Source organism: Phocoena phocoena, chromosome X (genome assembly GCF_963924675.1).
Source record: "Phocoena phocoena chromosome X, mPhoPho1.1, whole genome shotgun sequence".
Lineage (NCBI taxonomy): Eukaryota > Metazoa > Chordata > Mammalia > Artiodactyla > Phocoenidae > Phocoena > Phocoena phocoena.
In genome coordinates, this window is record NC_089240.1 from 92,459,191 (window position 1) to 92,477,762 (window position 18,572).

Below are 18,572 nucleotides of genomic sequence, written 5' to 3' on the forward strand. Positions count from 1 at the left end.
TGACCAATAAGCTCACGAAAAGATGCTCAGCATCATTGGCATCAGGGAGATGCAAATCAAAACCACAGTGAGATACCACTTTGAACTCACTAGGATGTCTATAATTAAAAAGATAGACAATAACAAGTGTTGGTGAGGATGTGGAGAAATTGGAACCCTCATGCGTTGCTGGCGGGAGTGTAAAATGATTCAGCCACTGTGGAAAACAATCTGGCAGTTCCTTAAAAGTTAAACATATGTTTAAAAATGAGACAACAGCACCAAAATGGAGTTACTTATGCTAAGCCTCATGTCACCAGACCAAGACTTAATTACAGTTTGGGCTCTCCCAAAAATGGAATATTAAACCAATCAATCAAGAATCACCTGATCGGGCTTCCCAGGTGGCGCAGTGGTTGAGAATCTACCTGCTAATGCAGGGGACACGGGTTCGAGCCCTGGTCTGGGAAGATCCCACATGCCGCGGAGCAACTAGGCCCGTGAGCCACAACTACTGAGCCTGCGCGCCTGGAGCCTGTGCTCCGCAACAAGAGAGGCCACGATAGTTAGAGGCCCGCGCACCGCGATGAAGAGTGGACCCCGCTTGCCACAACTAGAGAAAACCCTCGCACAGAAATGAAGACGCAACACAGCAAAAATAAATAAATTAATTAAAGTCTTTTAAAAAAGAATCTATACTGGAAACTATTAAAAAAAAAAAAGAATGCAGCCTTGGTGGGGATATAAAAAAAAAAAAAAAAAAAAAAGAATCACCTGATCATCACTAGTCAGGTAATCTGCCTGATAGACCTCTACCATCCCCTAAAGGAAACTAACCTTGCAATAACCAACTCGTTTTTTTACCTAGTATAACTTCCTTATTCCTGCTCCCTTCCGACTATAAAAGTCTTACATTTCATATAGCTCTTTGGAATTTGTTTCTGTCTGCTAGATTAGATGCTGCACAATTCATGAATTGTTGAATAAAGCCAGCAAGATCTTCAAAATTTTACTCAGTTGAATTTAGTTTTCTAACATATAAATTACAATATGATCCAGAAAGTCCACTCCTAGGTATATACCCAAGAGAACTGAAAACATGTCCACACAAAATGTTTATGGAAGAATTATTCATAATATCCAAAAAATGGAAACCACCCAAATGCCCATCAATGGATTAATGAATAAATAAAATATGTTATAGCCGAACAGTGGAATATTATTCTGCAATTAAAAGGAATGGAGTACTGATACATGCTACAACATGGATGAACTTCGAAAACATTATGCTGAGATACAAAGAACCACATATTGTATGATTCCATTTATACAAAATGTCCAGAATAGGCAAATCTATTGAAGTAAAAAGTACATTGGTGGTGCCAGGAGCTAGGGTGAAAGAGGAATGGGAAATGACTGCTAATGGGAAAGTGATTTCTTTTCAGGGCATTGAAAACGTTCTAAAATTTCATGGCGATGCTTGTACAATTCTGTGAATATACTAAAAACCACCAAATTCTACACCTTAAATGGTCGATATGCATTGTATCTCGATAAAGTTGTTTTTAAAAGCACTACTTAATGTGAACAGGCCAAAGGTACCTGGCTAACTTAGCCGGTAGAGCAGGAGACTTAATGTGAACAGTCTGGTTGCCAGTTAGAGACCTGAGAAGAAGAGACTGACTGCTCAGATCACTTCCCTGATTGATCTAGACTAGTCCTTCTCAAGTCAAGAGCAAGACGAAGGTTGAGATAGGAATATTGGTAACTCCAAAGAGGTTTATTTCCATTAGGTCTACACTTGACCAGGAGAAATGGCTGCACAGAATAGCCACAGCAATCCTAATCAACCCAATTTATTGCTCCTACAGTCTGCTCTTCCAGACCCCCCAACCATCTCCTGAACTGTACTGATGCCTCTCAACACACCAAAATTTATCTAATCTGTCCCAACTTCGTACTCTCAAATTAGGGGGCTGGCTGCATAATCTCTGCCATGGGTAGGAAAATAATATTCCTCAAGCAGGGACTGTACACCAGGCACTGACTCATCTAATTCTCACAACAATGTTATGAAATATGTATTAATATTATTATTTCCATTTTATAGATTGGGAGATGGAGGTTAAGTAATTTGGCCAAGGTCACAGAGCTGCTCAGTGGCATGGCCAGGATCTAAACCCAACTGGTGCCAACAACAATTTATTTAACCAAGATGCCATTCTATGTTCCAAGAAAAGCCCTTTCACACCCTTCCTAATCACTCTCCCCACTTTTTGCACATGTGCAGTTATTTAGTGAAGACCAATTCTGTGTTTTATTCACCTGGTTCCCATTTGCCCCCCAAACATAGTTTTCATATGGTTTAAATTCATTGCTCTGACCAACCAGAGCCCAACAGTGCGTTTTGTGTTTGTTACCAAACCAAACATGGGTCCATTTGCCTGACATGCAGCAAAGTCAATCTACTGACACCAGGTTGTGGTGAAGGAAAGTACAGTGTTTACTGCAGGGTCAAGCAGGAATGGGTAGCTCATGCTCAAAAGGCCCAAACTGCCAGATAGCTTTCAGGGAAGGGTTTTTAAAGGCAAGGTAAGGGAGAGGGTCTCAGGGTGCCTGATCAGCTCACGGGCGTTCTTCTGATTGGTTGGTGGTGAGGTAACTCGGTGGTATTTTGGAAGTCAACACCAACATCATCAAACTTCTGGTTCCAACTGGTCTGGGGTCTACATGTTGGTGGTCAGCAGTTAACTTCTTCTACCTGATGGGGGTTTTAGTATCTGCAAAACAACTCAGGATATTATCTATAGCCCCTAAGGAGGAACTAAAGGTCTTTGACTTTGTTTTATGGCTACATTCTTATTATTTTGTCTTACCTGTTTTCCTTTGTTTCTTTATTTCTCTGATTAAATTTGTTCTTTAGAACACAAGGAAGGGGGACTTCCCGGTGGTCCAGTGGTAAAGAATCCGCCTTCCAATGCAGGGGACGCAGATTCCATCCCTGGTCAGGGAACGAAGATCCCACATGCTGCAGGGCAACTAAGCCCATGCGCTACAAATAGTGAGCTCGCACACCTCGGCGAGAGAGCCTGCCTACCGCAAACTACAGAGCCCATGCGCTCTGGAGCCCATGTGCCACAACTACAGAGCCCACATGCCCTGGAGCCCTCACGCCACAACTAGAGTGAGAAAACCCACATGCCACAACTAGAGAGAAGCCCACGTGTCGCGACTAAGACCCGATGTGGCCAAATAAATATTTTAAAAAAATAACTCAGGGAAGGCCTAGGATGCTAAAGCTTTTCTACAAACAAAAGGCAGGAGACATAGGATGTTTTGTCCCCAGGAAAGCCCCTCAGGGTCCTGCTTGGTTTCATGTTATCAGTTTACCCAACCTCCCATCCTTGTAGCACATCAATAAAAGTGCACAAAATTCTGTGCAAACATTCAGTGCAAAACTCTAAGCCTTCCCTTTACCTCTAGCTCAGTTGTCCCTTTTCAGTGTTCCAAATGCTCCTCTAGCCCCCAGCACTATTGCCCCACACCAACAGCCACTCCTCATAGCCAAAGGACAGGTCACATCTTCTGGGGTTCGGGGGACATGAAATGAGGGAAGGCTTCATGGAGGAGGCTGTACCTGCCCTGGTCCCTGAAAGGCAGTTGTAAATAGAAGGAATAAACATTCCAAAATAAACATAGTATAAGCAAATGCATGAATAGCGAAGTGTATAAGAACAGAGATTCTGGGATCAGACAGCTGTGAGTTAAAATCCCAGCTCCACTAGCTGCGTCACCTTGGCCAACTTACTTAACCTCTGTGAACTTCAGTTTAAATTCTTAAAAATGTAGATAATATTTCCCTCTCCAGGGGTTGTGAGGATTGAATGAAATCATAATAAATCCAGACACATTCTAAGCTCTCAATCAAGAAAGGCAATTACCTATAAAGCAATAAACATGAGTCACTTTTTTTTTTTTTTTTTTTTTGCGGTACGCGGGCCTCTCACCGCTGCGGCCTCTCCCGTTGCGGAGCACAGGGTCCGGACGCGCAGGCTCAGCGGCCATGGCTCACGGGCCCAGCCGCTCCGCGGCATGTGGGATCCTCCCGGACCGGGGCACAAACCCGTGTCCCCTGCATCGGCAGGCGGACAACATGAGTCACTTTTGGTAAACAGCAGTTTAACAGCAGTTAACTTTGCCAATGTTGGTGAATAATGGGAGAGAAGTCTGGAAGGGTAAACTCAGACCAGACCAAGATAGGTCTTTAGAAGATTAGGAGAATTTTGGAAAAATCAGGATAGAGCAATCAAAGTCAAAGTTTGCGTATAGAGGAAAGAGAGAAAGAGGGGAGTGAGAGAGAGAGAATTTCTTTAGAGACTGGGCAGAGGGCTTCCCTGGTGACGCAGTGGTTGAGAGTCCACCTGCCAGTGCAGGGAGCAGGGATTCATGCCCCGGTCCCGGAGGATACCACGTGCCGCGGAGCGGCTGGGCCCGTGAGCCATGGCCGCTGAGCCTGCGCGTCCGGAGCCTGTGCTCCGCAGCGGGAGAGGCCACAACAGCGAGAGGCCCGCGTACCGCAAAAAAATAAAAATAAAAAATAAGAACGGGCAGAGGGCTTACCTGGTGACGCAGTGATTGAGAGTCCGCCTGCCAGTGCAGGGGACACGGGCTCATGCCCTGGTCCCGGAGGATCCCACGTGCCGCGGAGCGGCTGGGCCCGTGAGCCATGGCCGCTGAGCCTGCACATCCGGAGCCTGTGCTCCGCAGCGGGAGAGGCCACAACAGCGAGAGGCCCGCGTACCGCAAAAAAATAAAAATAAAAAATAAGAACGGGCAGAGGGCTTACCTGGTGACGCAGTGATTGAGAGTCCGCCTGCCAGTGCAGGGGACACGGGTTCATGCCCTGGTCCTGGAGGATCCCACGTGCCGCGGAGCGGCTGGGCCCGTGAGCCATGGCCGCTGAGCCTGCACATCCGGAGCCTGTGCTCTGCAACGGGAGGGGCCCCAACAGTGAGAGGCCCGCGTACTGCAAAAAAAAAAAAAAAACGGGCAGAATTGGGCAAGTAACTTGGAACTCCTCTGTAATTCATTGTTTTGTTTTTTGTCTATGACTCCCAATTACATTGTGAGCTTCATGAGGGTATAGATCATGTCTATTTTGCTCACCACTGTATATCCAGAACCTTGCACAATGCCTGACCCATAGTGTGCGTTCAATAAGTATTTGTTGAATGAAGGAATGAATTATGGTGATGGCGGGGGAAGACACCAAAAAAAATATTCCAAGAATTCAAGCATAGATGACTGAAAGAATACAGAAGAGTAGAAGCGCAGAGGAAATAATGCGTTTAAATTTTGGACTCCCCGAGTTTGAGAAGCCTGTAGAGCGTTCCGGTGATCATGCTTAGGGAAATTCAACACTCAGAATTGGAGCCCAGAGAGGAGGTTGAGGGCGGTGCTGGCGATGTATTGAGACTCAGTAGCAAACAAGTAACGATTGAGACCACCTCAGAGGAGTGCGGTTTCAAGCGGAAGTCGCCACCGGAAGTGGCGCAATAAACGGGGCTCAGAGCGGGGCGCAGGGCATGCTGGGAAGTTGCAGCCGTTAGAGCCTGAGGAGACTGAGGAGAGGCCGACACGGAAAATTCAGGTTCAAGTATGAGACGGTCCAGCAGTAAGTCGTCTCAAGGAGACAGAGGAAAACACCAAGGAGGCAGTGGTGATAATGCTTATGAGCAGCCACACACCAGCCATGAGCGGTAAGACTGTCGAGATATCGGGTTTGTTGGGGACTTTGAGATGAGCGGTTTTGAAGGTCGCTGGGGAGTCGAGTCCGGTTGAAGTGGTAAATTGCTTGAGCTTGAATCCCAGTCAGTTTGTGACCCTAAGCAGGTTACTTAATCACTGTCTTAATTGTATAACAGAGATTACCTCATAGCGTTATTGTAAGAAGTGAATATGGGGTTCAAATGCTTAGAAAAGTACCTTGCTTGCGGTCACCACTCGGGAACATTTTAAATATTTTTAGAGGGTGCGTTGTGGAAGGTGGTGAATGGCCCTAGAAACTAATCTTCATTTGAGGTCTGCAAGACCTTTCAGAATAGAACTAAACGAACCTTTTCCACAGAATAGTGCCAAATCAAAATGTGAATGATTTTAGGACTACTACTGAGACGCTGGGGTTTAATTCGGTGAAGACTGATTTTTCCAGAAGGCTCCAGAACTCTAAGCAGTTTGTCTACCAGGCATGTGCAGTACGGTTGCACGCTTTTCCCCAGGCTTCATCACCCTTTTTTCCGGTTAGCTACGGGTCAGGCAGGTCTCCTAGCGTAACTCGCTGGTGTTCACCTAGCCCTGGCCCCACCTCCTGGAGCAGAGAAGTCTCCCCATTGGACGCCTTAAATAGGTCTTTTTTTTTTGCTGTCCTTGGGCATGTTGGAGAAATGGTTACTTTTGTTAAAACTGTCCAACTGCAAAAGCAGAGTGTTTTTTTCTTCCAAACGAAGTTAGTATCAAACGAGTGAATGCATAAGGCGGATGGCAGCGTATGGTCGGAACTGAACAGAATTGAACTTAAGGTTGGTACATCGGGGTGCTTTTAACAGCGGACCGAGTTGCTTCCGGGAGAGAATGGGCGGGCAGAGAATTCTGTGGGTTTGGCGGGTTTCTCTGTCTTCCTAAGTATTTGATCATCCCGCAGGCAAGAGAGCAGGACACGACGGGACTCAGAGAATCCGGCGGAACAGGCTGCTGGCACCACCCCGATGGCCAGGCCCATGGTGAGTGCCCCGGCCGCGGCAGGGTGCCCGGGCGCGGGCGGCTGAGGGGAGGGGTTCTGGGGCGGGCTGGCTGCTTGTCACGTGGTCAAGCGGCGAATCAGGGTCCAGCCCGCCAGGCGCCGGGGGCGGGGCCCGCTCTCTGCAGCCCCCACTATCCCCCCGACCGCCCACCTCCAGGGCCGTGCAGTCGCTTTTCCGATCCTGGAAAGGACCCTGAGATGGGAAATAGCGAGAGTCCGGAATGTTGGGGTCTGTTGCTTATGGCTTGTAATCTTTTCTCGATCTAAATAACTTTAAGTTGCCTGAGACAGAAACGAAAGTAGTTCTTAATTCAGATAATAGGCTGGGCTGGTAAATGGCTGGGGAAGAAAGTACTTAATCTTCCTGAAGGAGAAAACCGCAACAGCATTTATTTGCTTCGGTTTTAAAATCCTTTACAAACGCCGGTGAATTTTTACGTAATGTGAGGACGTTTCCTAGGTACCTAGCTTTTCAAACAAGTTCATTGAACTTATTCTATTTTTTTTCCCACTCAACTACTTTTGAATAACTTCTCGCTTGTTTCCTAATTTATTCAATGGCAATCCGCGCCCGCCCCCCGCCCGCCCCGTCTCTCTCTCTTTTTTTTTAAGGTTCAGACCGCATAATTTTTATTAAGGTAAATGTTTTGTAAAATACTGGGAGCCTAAAGTACCAGTTGCCAAGCAAAGATTATAAATTTATATTTAAAGTAAGAAAAAAAGTGAAATTGACTAATCAAGGATGAATATTTCCTAAAGATACATTCTTAAAAATAATGAAAATTGGAAACTTGAGCCCTAACGTTAAAAATGTCCAAATTTATGTGGAAAAATGTGGACTGTGTATGGAGCTACAAAGTGATTGAAATAAATCATCAGCTTTTGTTGGTGATTTTGTGTTTGTGAGGGGTTGGAGGGGTGGTAATGTACACTTAAATGAAATTTTTCTTGTAGGATTTTAAAATTTATGTAGATCAGGCATGCAAAGCTGCTGAGGAATTTGTCAATATTTACTATGAGACAATGGACAAGAGAAGACAGGTGAGTGTTATAGACTACTACTCTTTATTAAATACCAGTTCTTTCTTTCTTTTTTTTTTTTTCTGATCCAGCCATTCATCTGACTTGCATAAGTGATAGCTGTGTTCTTTCGAAGCACATTGCTTAAGGAAGGGTTGGTATGGCATTATGGAAGTGTGGACTCTGGAATCATACCCCAGCTTTGTGTTTGCCAAGCTCTGTGACCTTGGGCAAGTTGCTAACCTCTCTTAACCTCATTTTATTTTTAGGGTGGTAAATGGGAATTAATTTAACTACTGCACTTATCATGGGACCCAATGTATATTTACTTAAATATGTTACATTTTGTTTCTTCCATTGTATAACCAATATGGTTAAAATAGTATTCATGCTAGTGAAGGGGGTCTGCATTACAGGGACTGTTCCCTGATTTGTCCCTTTAAATTCATATACTAATTGATAATTTTCAATTAAAGCTCACAGCTGTAGCTGGCACTCACAAACAGAATCTGCATGGCTTGGATACTTTTAGTCTTCAGCAGAGCAAGTTCTGACTTCATCAGCTTTTTTCATTGTGATTTATCCCTGAGCCACATCTTCTAAGTAACTATTTCAGTATGTGCTGGAGAGTCTTGCCTAGGTCTCTTATCAGAATAGGACTATGATTTAGAGAACTTTGTCTATGCTGTAGGTACAGAAGTTAGTATCTCTAAAAACTATTTTGTTAAGGCAGAAGATTAAAAAGTTCTTGATACTGAAGTTTGATGACAAGGGACAGGGGCAAGTGATGTAACAATGGACGCTTATTGTGCCTCGGTGCCTTCAAAGACAAAGTAGCCCCCCCCAAAAAGGAAACATAGTTCATTTCCAGAGTCCAGATGTGTGTTGGCCCTTTAAATTAATCAAAGTTAAATTTTAGAGCTAAGCAAATGTGTCCTGTGACACACTAAATTCCTGTGACTGACTCCTGGGACTAAAAAGTTAACTCTTGAATTCTGCCTTATTTGAGCTTTAACTTACTTGACTTATCAAAGACTCTGCTTTAGCAAGTACTCCTGATTCTTTTGAACTAAATATGCTATTTCCATAGTGGTAAAAGGAACGAATGCTTCCTAACACATACAACATGAAATGGTTCAAACATTAAATAACTCACATGTATATAAACACTAGGATTGAAGTGTACAGGTAGGGCCTGATTGACAAGTTTGTTAATTCACAGAATTAGAAAAGGGAGGGAGATTAAAGCTGGTTCGGGGCTGCATGGGCTTGAAACCTGTGATCATTTAATTTATTTTAATACAGAGAGCAAAACTTTAAAAAAAAAAACTCTTCCAGTTTGATACACAGTTTTCTCAGTGTGGCTAAAGTGAAATATGAAAAAAAAGTATTTAGCTAGCTGCCTAGTTTATTAAAAGCAGGGTAATGTCTATTCAAAGCCAACGTTATAAGGCACATACCTTGTTGACACGGTCTTCCCATGAGAGGGGGCAAGGGAAGGAGAGATGGAGGAAGAACAATAAAAATGTTTAGATACTACCTGTAACCTTTCAATCCATTTCTATAAAATACCCAGAAATAAAGAACTTTTCCCTTTTTTTCTTTTTTCTTTCTTTTTAGGCACTAACCAGGCTGTATCTGGACAAGGCCACTTTAGTATGGAATGGAAATGTTGTAACAGGGCTGGAAGCCCTAACTAAGTTTTTTGACATGTTGCCTTCTAGTGAGTTTCAGGTCAATATGCTAGATTGCCAGCCAGTTCATGGTAAGATCATGGTCTTTTAAGATACTTCCTTTGTTTTCCTTTAGTGAGCAGTGAACTTTAACACCAAAAGCAGCTAGCGACTTTCAGTGGTAGAAATAATTACTTTTTTGAGCAAATTAAATATGAAGAATTTAGCTGTCAAATCAAACTTTTGGTCTTCCTTTAGATGTATCTCTCTCCAGAGGACCACTAGTAGGTTTTGGTGGATTGAGTGATTATGGCTTAGTAAAAGTCATGTGACAAATTGAGCCTTAATATGATTTTTGTTAATGGAGAGGAACGACTATTTTCCCTAAATAAATTGTTGCCTTCTGTACCTTGAAATGTCTCCAGAGAAAAATTATACCTTATCTCTGATTAATGTGTTTTATTATCTTACAACCTATTAAAATTTCACAGAAATTCACTCTGTTATGTGAAAGGATGACTTTTGGCAAGACAGAATTTGATTCAAGGTAGTAGATTGATGCAGTTTATAAGATTAACCTCTAGGTGGGGTCCTAAGCATCTTAAGTAGTAGTTGAGTGTGATTTTTTTATTCCTTTATGGTTCTTGAAAAGAAAGCTTAAGAAGCAAAATACGACAAAACTCTTTTAGAAACCCAATGAAATACTAATAAATACAGCAACCAAATGGTCCTATTCTAGATATAAGCTTTTTATTTTTAAACTTTAGAGCACCCAAAATCTTTCTGGACTGAAAATAATGTTAATATCTTTGAAATGATTATTGAGTTTTCTGGCTTTGGGTGCACACGCTCAAGATAATGTGCAAAGTGAAGAAAGTTTATGAAACTTTTTTTAGTGTTACATTTTAGGCAGTGTAGTTTAAACCTGAAAATCTGCTTACTTAGAGAGAGAATCCAACCTCTTCTCTTTTTCTGTGTGGGTGAAGAGCAAGCTACTCAGGCCCAGGCTACAGTTCTCGTGGTGACCAGTGGAACTGTGAAGTTTGATGGAAACAGACAACACTACTTCAACCAGAACTTCCTGCTGACTGCTCAGTCTACTGCTGACAACATCGTGTGGAAGATTGCAAGCGACTGCTTCCGTTTTCAAGATTGGGAAAGTAGTTAAAGGGGGCAAAAGTCCATTCTCTTTTGGTCCATTAGTTCCAGCAGTAGAAACTTATAAGTAGTAGTTCATTGCATTGTGGAAACATTAAAAACTAGTATGTGCTGAAACTAAATTTCTTTAATATTTTTTATTCCTAGCGGCACCTTTTCTAGCAGCTGCCAGTTTAGATCATTGCCCTTAAGAGCTTTAATGTTAGTTTTCTACATGCCTTATATTTGTTTCACTAATGACATTCTTACAGTAACATTAAACCCATGGTCTCTGTACTAATATACTCACTGTGAGCCCAGTGTATTGCAAAAATGAAATCCCTTTATAGTACTGTCTATGGGATATCAGCACAATGTAACTCTCTGGGAGGAAGTGGAGTGTTTTTTTTTTTTTGTTATTAGGCTAATTTTGTAGTACAACATGTACCTATTTTTGGTAAACACTGGTAATGCAGTTTAAATATGAGGCTTTTTCAAATCAGTTCAATGAACACATTACTAATTTAGGTTTACATAAGTACTCTGACATACTAGAATGGCATGTAGAGATGTTTAGTAGTCTTTTTATGTTAAGTAATGTAGGTGTTTTTTTTTTTATGTTGGCATGTTTTCTTAAGTGAATTAATCTACTAGAGAGGTGTAAAATGTTCTCGATCGATACCTGAGTGTTAGATACACTCAGTGGCTTAAAAGCAAAACTTCTTAAGAAAGCTTTTTCTTGGCAGCTCCAGGTCTATAACTTTAGATAGTGAATCGTAGTAGTACTAAGAGCTTTAATGGGAGAATGAGAAGTGAGAAGTGTAGAGATCCGAGGTTGGGCAAAAGCAAGGCGGGGTGGCCAAGTGGTACACTTTTGGTACTTGTTTCTACCTCCTAAAAATGTAGCCTAATTTTAGGATTTAAGTCATTAATAAGTATCCTAACCAAATGGTCATGAAGGCCACTTTTGTTCTAAGAATTATTTTTAAAGATTTTTCCAGTTCACCTCATACTTATCACTAGTATATGTCTCAGTTTGTTCAAGAACTTATGGGGGTAAAATGTCAGCAATAAGCCTGACCCTCCAACAGGGTCTGACAGGAAAGTTGGAAACAAAGCCATCACTCCCTCTTTGGGACCCTTAACTTCTAAGTCTTCCATGTGAACTTCAGGCCAAAAGTCTCCTATGTACTACCCACCCCCAAAGTGAGTGATTTGTTCTCTGTGTTTACACTGTCAACTGCATGGTCTTTTTACTACTTAAAGTTAAAATTATTTAATCTCATGATTTGTTCTTCCATATGGCATTGAGCAAATAGATCTGTTATAAAACATGTTCCTATTATGTGGCTAACACTTTGTCTTTTTAGAGAAAACAGAACAGCAGATCTTCATAAGCCCATAAACTTCAAAAGAACCAGTTGATTCATTTTATGTCTCAACATCTAAAGAGAAAGAAATCTAGCTTTGGTTTTTGGTTAAGCTTTAAATGTTTCTCCATTCTTGAATTTATTGTTTTCATGTTTTTACACTAGGTGTGCCAGCTTTGTTTCTATATTGCAACTCAAAGTTAATGCTTCTTGTCATTTAATTTGAAAATTGGTGGTTCATTTACTCGTCGCAAACTACACATTGCATTTCTGATATATTAGCAAAATAGAATTAAGTAGAAGGGGATGGAAGTGAAATTTAGACCACACCTTCCTACCTTCTTGTAGTACTGACTAAACTTTACACATTATATTCTACTCAAAGTAAGTTTACTCTAATTTTGGATTGGCTTTTTAAAACCACAGCTTTAGCAGCAACAATCAGATTGCCCAAATATTGCCCTTTCCCTTAAGAGGAAGAGTTTCAAGTAAAAGCTGCGTATAACAAGCAATAACTGAAATGAGTGGTTGTGTACTGTTTATGAGCTCAGTGTTTTAAGACTTGTATATTAACTGCTTTTTCCAAATTCTGTATAACTTTTAAATGGCTGGAACTACTCTTATATGGACTAGACTGTATTTTTGACATGGACATATTTTTGTAAGTTGAAAAAAATAAAATTTGCCTTGTTAGAGTTTTCTCAAGCCTGGTTTAAGGTCTCTTGATTTTTTTAAAGCTCCAGAACAGTTGGTTGTTGCTTTTTACAAGATAACGTTTTTTTAAAAATTTTAAGTTAGAATGTTGAAAACAATGGTTGACAACTTGGACTTTGTCTTTTCTCTAGTCTACCTCGTTCTTCCTCTTTTCCTACCAAATATTCACATTCCTGAGATCACCTGTTTGAAGTAACGGTGACGTTTTTGGCAAAATGTTGGAAATTTCAACCTTGAAAAACTAGCCAAAATACTATATCCAGAAGGCAGTGAAACCAAAAGTTCATTTTCAGAAAAAAAAATGGTCCCATTAACTTTAATTCTACATTAAAAATATGTCAACAGACACTTGAGGAGTGAGAAGAGGCAACAGCCTTTAAAATCAGCTCCTGTATTTCATCTCTTCAGTGAGGCACGTATTTTTCACAATTTAATATCCCTGAAATTGGTGTATTTTAAACTGATGCTAAAGCATACTTTAATTGGCCTTTTTTCTTTTCTCAGTGGTTCGTAAAATACTGATGAGTGTTACAATTGATGGCATCTTAGATTGATGAAATACAGTAATGAATTTTGCCTAGATAAAAATGGTTAGGAATCTACTTCCGTGTAAATTTGTAGGCATTAGTGGAAGGAGAAGACTAAGCTTAAGAGGCTAATGACTCATGACAAACTCTGTCACCAAGTTATTTGCATTTCATGTGTAGCTCATAAGGCTGGAAGAGCTGCAGACCTTATTTAAGCATGTAAGTGCTTTGGTGAATTGGAATCAGCATTTTCCTAGTTTTTGGAAATTTCCTAGTAATGTATGTAGTGTGTCTGAAAAGATACTCCCAATGAGGTTAAAGGGTAAATGCAGTGTTTGGTCAAGGAGCAAGAAGTCAAATAAAGCCAAGAAGGTACCCTGAGTTCTTTTATTCTGGAACGTTGCTGGATTGACTTGCCCGAAATTACTAATGTAGGAAATTTGTTAGCAGGGGACTTCATTTGCTGAGTTTTGTTATAATTTGATTTAATATAGGATAGAAAAGATAAGCATGGATGTGCTTTAACATAATCTTACATATTTAGGGGGAGATGGTAGGGCATATTTAGCTTTTTTATTTAACAGTTGTCTCTACAATAAAAATATTTCATCAAAACACTTGCTACCAAAAACAAAGCAAAACAAAAAAAAAAACACTTGCTACCAAACTCTGCTGTATTAAATATTTGCCCTTCTTTGTCAAATGCATCTTTCTATACAGAAAATTGCTCGGTGACTATCAGTGGGCTCTATACATCAGTCTTGCTTCCTAGAGGAGCACTAAAAGGGAACTGTAGAATATTGTTGGAATAATGTGTCAGATGGAGGATCTTAGGATACAGACTACATCTGGGGTTGAATGAAGTATATATACCCTCTAGATCCGTGGTTTTCAAAGTTTTGCTCTAACCCACAGTAAGATGTCACAACCCAGCATATAAAACTCATGCTTACTACTTGCAATGTGTTTCTACCATTTTCTACTTCATTTTACTAATTTTTAAAAATGCTGTTCATAGCCTGCCGAATTGATTTTTACAACTTCCTAATAGATTGTACCAGCAGTTTGGAAAGCATGAAAATAGAGGAAGCATAATATTTTCACCACAACTTTCTAGTGGGTGGGGCGGGTAGGGTCAGCTTCTGAAAAGCAGTGTCATGTCAGTGATGTCACCTTGGCTTAGAAAAGATCAAAAACTTCCTCTCAGGTATGTTGTATTTGTGGAGGACCATGAAGGGCAGCCCTGTTTTCCTCCCATTCCTTATCTTGTACCCGAAGTTCAAAGCTAAGAAAGCGACTGTTTAGGCTAGTCTTTAGGCAGAATCTGGGAATAGGATGTGTGGCAATGAAGTTGAAACAGGAAGGAGGCTGCCCTGTTTCAGATGTGGAAGCAGAGAACTGAGAAGGCATTCCAGCAGAACCATTTTTGAACATGGTTTCATACCACGTGCACTGTATTTTAGCCTATTTTAAGTGAATTTCATCCCTCCTTGGACACCCCAGACATCTGCATTCAACCCTCCCGGTTGGGAATCCCCTGGCGGTCCAGTGGTTAGGACTCCGAGCTTTCACTGCCGAGGGCGTGGGTTCAATCCCTGGTCGGGGAACTAAGCTTCAGCAAGCTGCACAGCGTGGCCAAAAAAAAAAAAAAACTATGGTGGGCTCTAAGGTGTAAATCCTGGTCCCGGTCCCAAAGGAGACCTGTATTCTAAGGCTGTTGTGTCCCTGATGTTGCTTTGTGACCCTAGGTGAGTCACGCACTCTGGGCCTCTGTCTTCTGCTGTTGAATGGAGATTTGCCCAATCTGGCCCACCAGGAGGTTGTGAGGATCAAATAAGACAACAAATGGGAGAATATTTTGAAAAGTGCTAAGCACTATACAAATACAATGGTTCTTTTTTTTTTTTTTTTTGCTTGGCTATTGGCTTCTCCCTCTCCCCCAATTCTGTTTCTTTTAGGTTAAAATCAATTGATCCAGACTGCTGTCCACAACCAGACACTCATTTTAAATCTTGCCACTGCCTTTGCAGGACTTAAGCAGCTCCACAAAAAGCCTAAGATTAGATTGATACAGATAGAGATGGCTTTTAAAAAAAAAAAAACTGTAAAAGGAGATTCAGGGCATTTAAAAAAAAAGATAGCAATTCACAGATGTATTTTTGAGAGGTCTTTCTGTAAAGGGAAAAAAAATGGGCCTGAACATTATTGATTCCAGTTCTCTTACTCAAGGGCAAGATATCAGCAACAGGAGTCTGCAACATTTACCAAGTACAGGTGCTGCAGTCCACCTTGGAGCCCCGAGCTGCCCGACGTGGCCAGCCTGCTCTTTTCCCCACCATTTTGTGTCAATTCTGAAAGTGCCTTTGGGAACGATTTCTCTAATAAGCTCATCTGTCCATCAGTGGCACCCAGGATTCCCAGTGGTCCAGGTCCAATCTCATTCATTGGCTCTGGATGTGGCTTGTGCAAAAAGCAAGCCTGGGAGAAGGGACCAGAAGAGAAATTAGCTGGGGGGAGGCGGAGGGGCAGTTGGACAATTTTGCCTTCCAAACAACTGATAATAAAAGGGGAGGAAGTGGGAGAGAGAAACCAGAAAATTTAGCCTCCCTTGGATAGGAAATGTATAATCACTGCACGGCAGTTAAGGAAGCCCTTACATCTTAGAATGAGAACTGCAGCTAAAATATACATATGTATGTGTGTGTGTGTGTGTGTGTATATATATATATATATATATACACACACACACACATACACACACACACACACACATATACTTACAAATCCCTGGGAGACCAGTGGCAAAACTACTAACGGGGGGCCTCCTTCTTCCATGTGCCCCCTTCTCCCAACCTTCTGGGGCCCTACGTTGTTATGCTTCCCAAGATCCCCGCAGTTACAAACTCTGGCCCTATCCTGCCATCCCCTCAAATCCCCCTTCCCATCCTATCCAAACTACTTGCCCTAAGAACCATTCTCTCAGTCTCCACCCTCTGCTTTCAAGTTAAGTTGGTTAACTTATAAATTCACCATGGAGATGTTTGGCTTTTGTCTCTTGGGGTTGTATTTTGTCTGGAAGCAGCTGGAACAATACCATAACTCAAAGGAATGGCTTACTAATCTTGACTCTTCAGACATATATTTTGTGTGTGACGGATGGGAGAAGTTTGATTTGAAGATCAAAGGGACTTTTGGTGCCCCTCAAACTATACTTTGCAGAAGGCGAACTGATATATATCATTTATCATGGAATATAAATTAGCCCAGCATACAACCGCCCAAATAGCCTACTGATTATATGTTTTTTTGACTCCTGTTCACGGTGATAAATGGTTTTCATTCCACTACTGCTCTCTCACCTAGTTGTCAGTGAGCTGAGAACACTCCCAAACCCCATTTCTGCCCCATGCTGCTTATGAGACTGCAGAGGCCCTTTGGCAGTAGCCAAAGAAAACTCTAGAAGGTAGTTTGGTGTGCGCTAATGGGTCTGGACTCTAGAGTCAAAGAGACCTGGAGGTGAATTACAGACTTGCCAAATGCTAGTTGTGTGATCCTTCAGCAAGTGTCTAATCCTCCACCAGAGCCTCCACTTCCTCATCTATAAAAGGGAGATAATAATACTTACATTGCAAGGTTATTGTGAGACCCGAATTAGATACAGCTGTACTGTGCCTGGTACACAGTAATAATATAGCTGACCATCATTAAGCACTTACATCTGTCCAGCTATGCTGAGTACCTCACATGCATTATTATCTCATTTGACCTCAAATTAGCCTTATGAGATAAGTATTATTGTCATGACCATTTCGCAAATGAGGAAATTGAAGCTTGGAGAGATAGTCACTTGTCCAAGGCCACTCATTGACAAAGACAGATTCAAAACCAGGCCTTTATGATTCTTAACCATCATGATATCAGAATTACAGGCACTTCACCAACGGTAGCGATTGCTATAATTGCTGTGTTGTACATTCTTAGAGCCAAGCCTGCGGGAGACTTAGCTGCCCATGCACTCGGTGTATATATGGCCCACTCATCATACATCTTGTCAACATCGTATTCCTTACCTCCCTGGATGGAAAGCTCCTAGAGCCAAAGGTAAACATGGAGAAGCATGTTCACTATATATATCTCAATTGAGGGTGAAGCTTGGGCTAATATCTGGAGGGGAAAATACAGCAGTACAAGATGGGACCCCCTTTCACCCCCACTCCTTGTAAGGTAGAGGAAACCAGTCCAGGTTGCAAACCCTGTCTTGGAAGTGTCACAAGGTGTTACCTCAAATTATCTAGGGTGATCTGTCTAGATAGGACCATGCTGGCTGTTTTCTTGGTGGTTAGAAAAGGTTAGAGGTTGTGGCAGCTAGGGACATGGCTCAATTCACCCTTCAAGAAAGAATTTCCCAGGATTTCCCTGGTGGCGCAGTGGTTTAGAACCCGTCTGCCAATGCAGGGGACGTGGGTTCGAGCCCTGGTCCGGGAAGATCCCACATACCGTGGAGCAACTAAGCCTGTGCGCCACAACTATTGAGCCTGCGCTCTAGAGCCCGTGAGCCACAACTACTGAGCCCGTGAGCCACAACTACTGAAGCCCCCGCACCTAGAGCCAGTGCTTGGCAACAAGAGAAGCCACCGCAATGAGAAGCCCACGCCCCGCAATGAAGAGTAGCCCCCGCTTGCAGCTACTAGAGAAAGCCCACGCGCAGCAACGAAGACCCAACGCGGCCAAAAATAAAATAATAATAAATAAATTTATTTTTTAAAAAAAGAAAGATTTGCCTTTCAGCTGTGAGGAAGACAGTTACCTGACAGACCCCAGCTGCAGTGCCTGCAGGATCTGCTGCAGTATTTGAGCTGAGGCCATGCTCTTCTGGGGCAGCCTCTAGCCAATGACCGAACACAGCGAGGATGCTCAAGCCTGGCCAGTTCAACCCTTTGCAGAACTTCCCTAATGGACCACCTTTCCTCTGCGGCTCTCCCCTAGATTGGCCAAGACTTTCAGATCCATATCACAGGCCTGCCCAACTCTGCTTTTTTCCTTCTTTCCTCTCACGAGTGTCAAATACATATCAATGTCTGGAGACTTCCCTGCCCAACGCTGTTTCATCCCTCTATATCTTTCACAAGTGTTAACCCCCAAAAAACCTCTTTTATTCCTAACACCCTCTCAGCATCTGCTTCTTAGAGAGCCCAAACTGACCCAGGGAGTTTTGTTGCCTGTCCTTTGCCGAATTGAAGCACTGATCAATCTTGAGAGTGAGTGTCTGGTGGCTTCTCAGGCAGATATTCCAGTAGCCTGCTTGGCCGTTGCCATGGAAACTTCCACAGGCAAGGGGGAAAAAGAAGGAGAG

The 18,572-nt window shown here is 42.2% G+C and overlaps 1 protein-coding gene across 1 annotated transcript; it reads left to right on the top strand.

The window, feature by feature from the left end:
* Positions 1 to 7,738: 7,738 nt before the first annotated feature.
* On the top strand, positions 7,739 to 12,683 carry NXT2 (nuclear transport factor 2 like export factor 2). The gene is made up of 3 exons (XM_065900875.1): positions 7,739 to 7,819; positions 9,419 to 9,563; positions 10,458 to 12,683. The coding sequence occupies exons 1-3, from the start codon at positions 7,802 to 7,804 to the stop codon at positions 10,637 to 10,639; spliced, it is 345 nt and encodes a 114-aa protein (XP_065756947.1). The 5' UTR covers positions 7,739 to 7,801; the 3' UTR covers positions 10,640 to 12,683.
* The last annotated feature ends 5,889 nt before the right edge of the window (positions 12,684 to 18,572 follow it).

Bases quoted from the DNA above. Each gene is read 5' to 3' on its own strand.
- NXT2 (XM_065900875.1), top strand. The intron at 9,564-10,457 runs GTAAGATCATGG...GTGTGGGTGAAG, and splicing joins AGATTGCCAGCCAGTTCATG to AGCAAGCTACTCAGGCCCAG.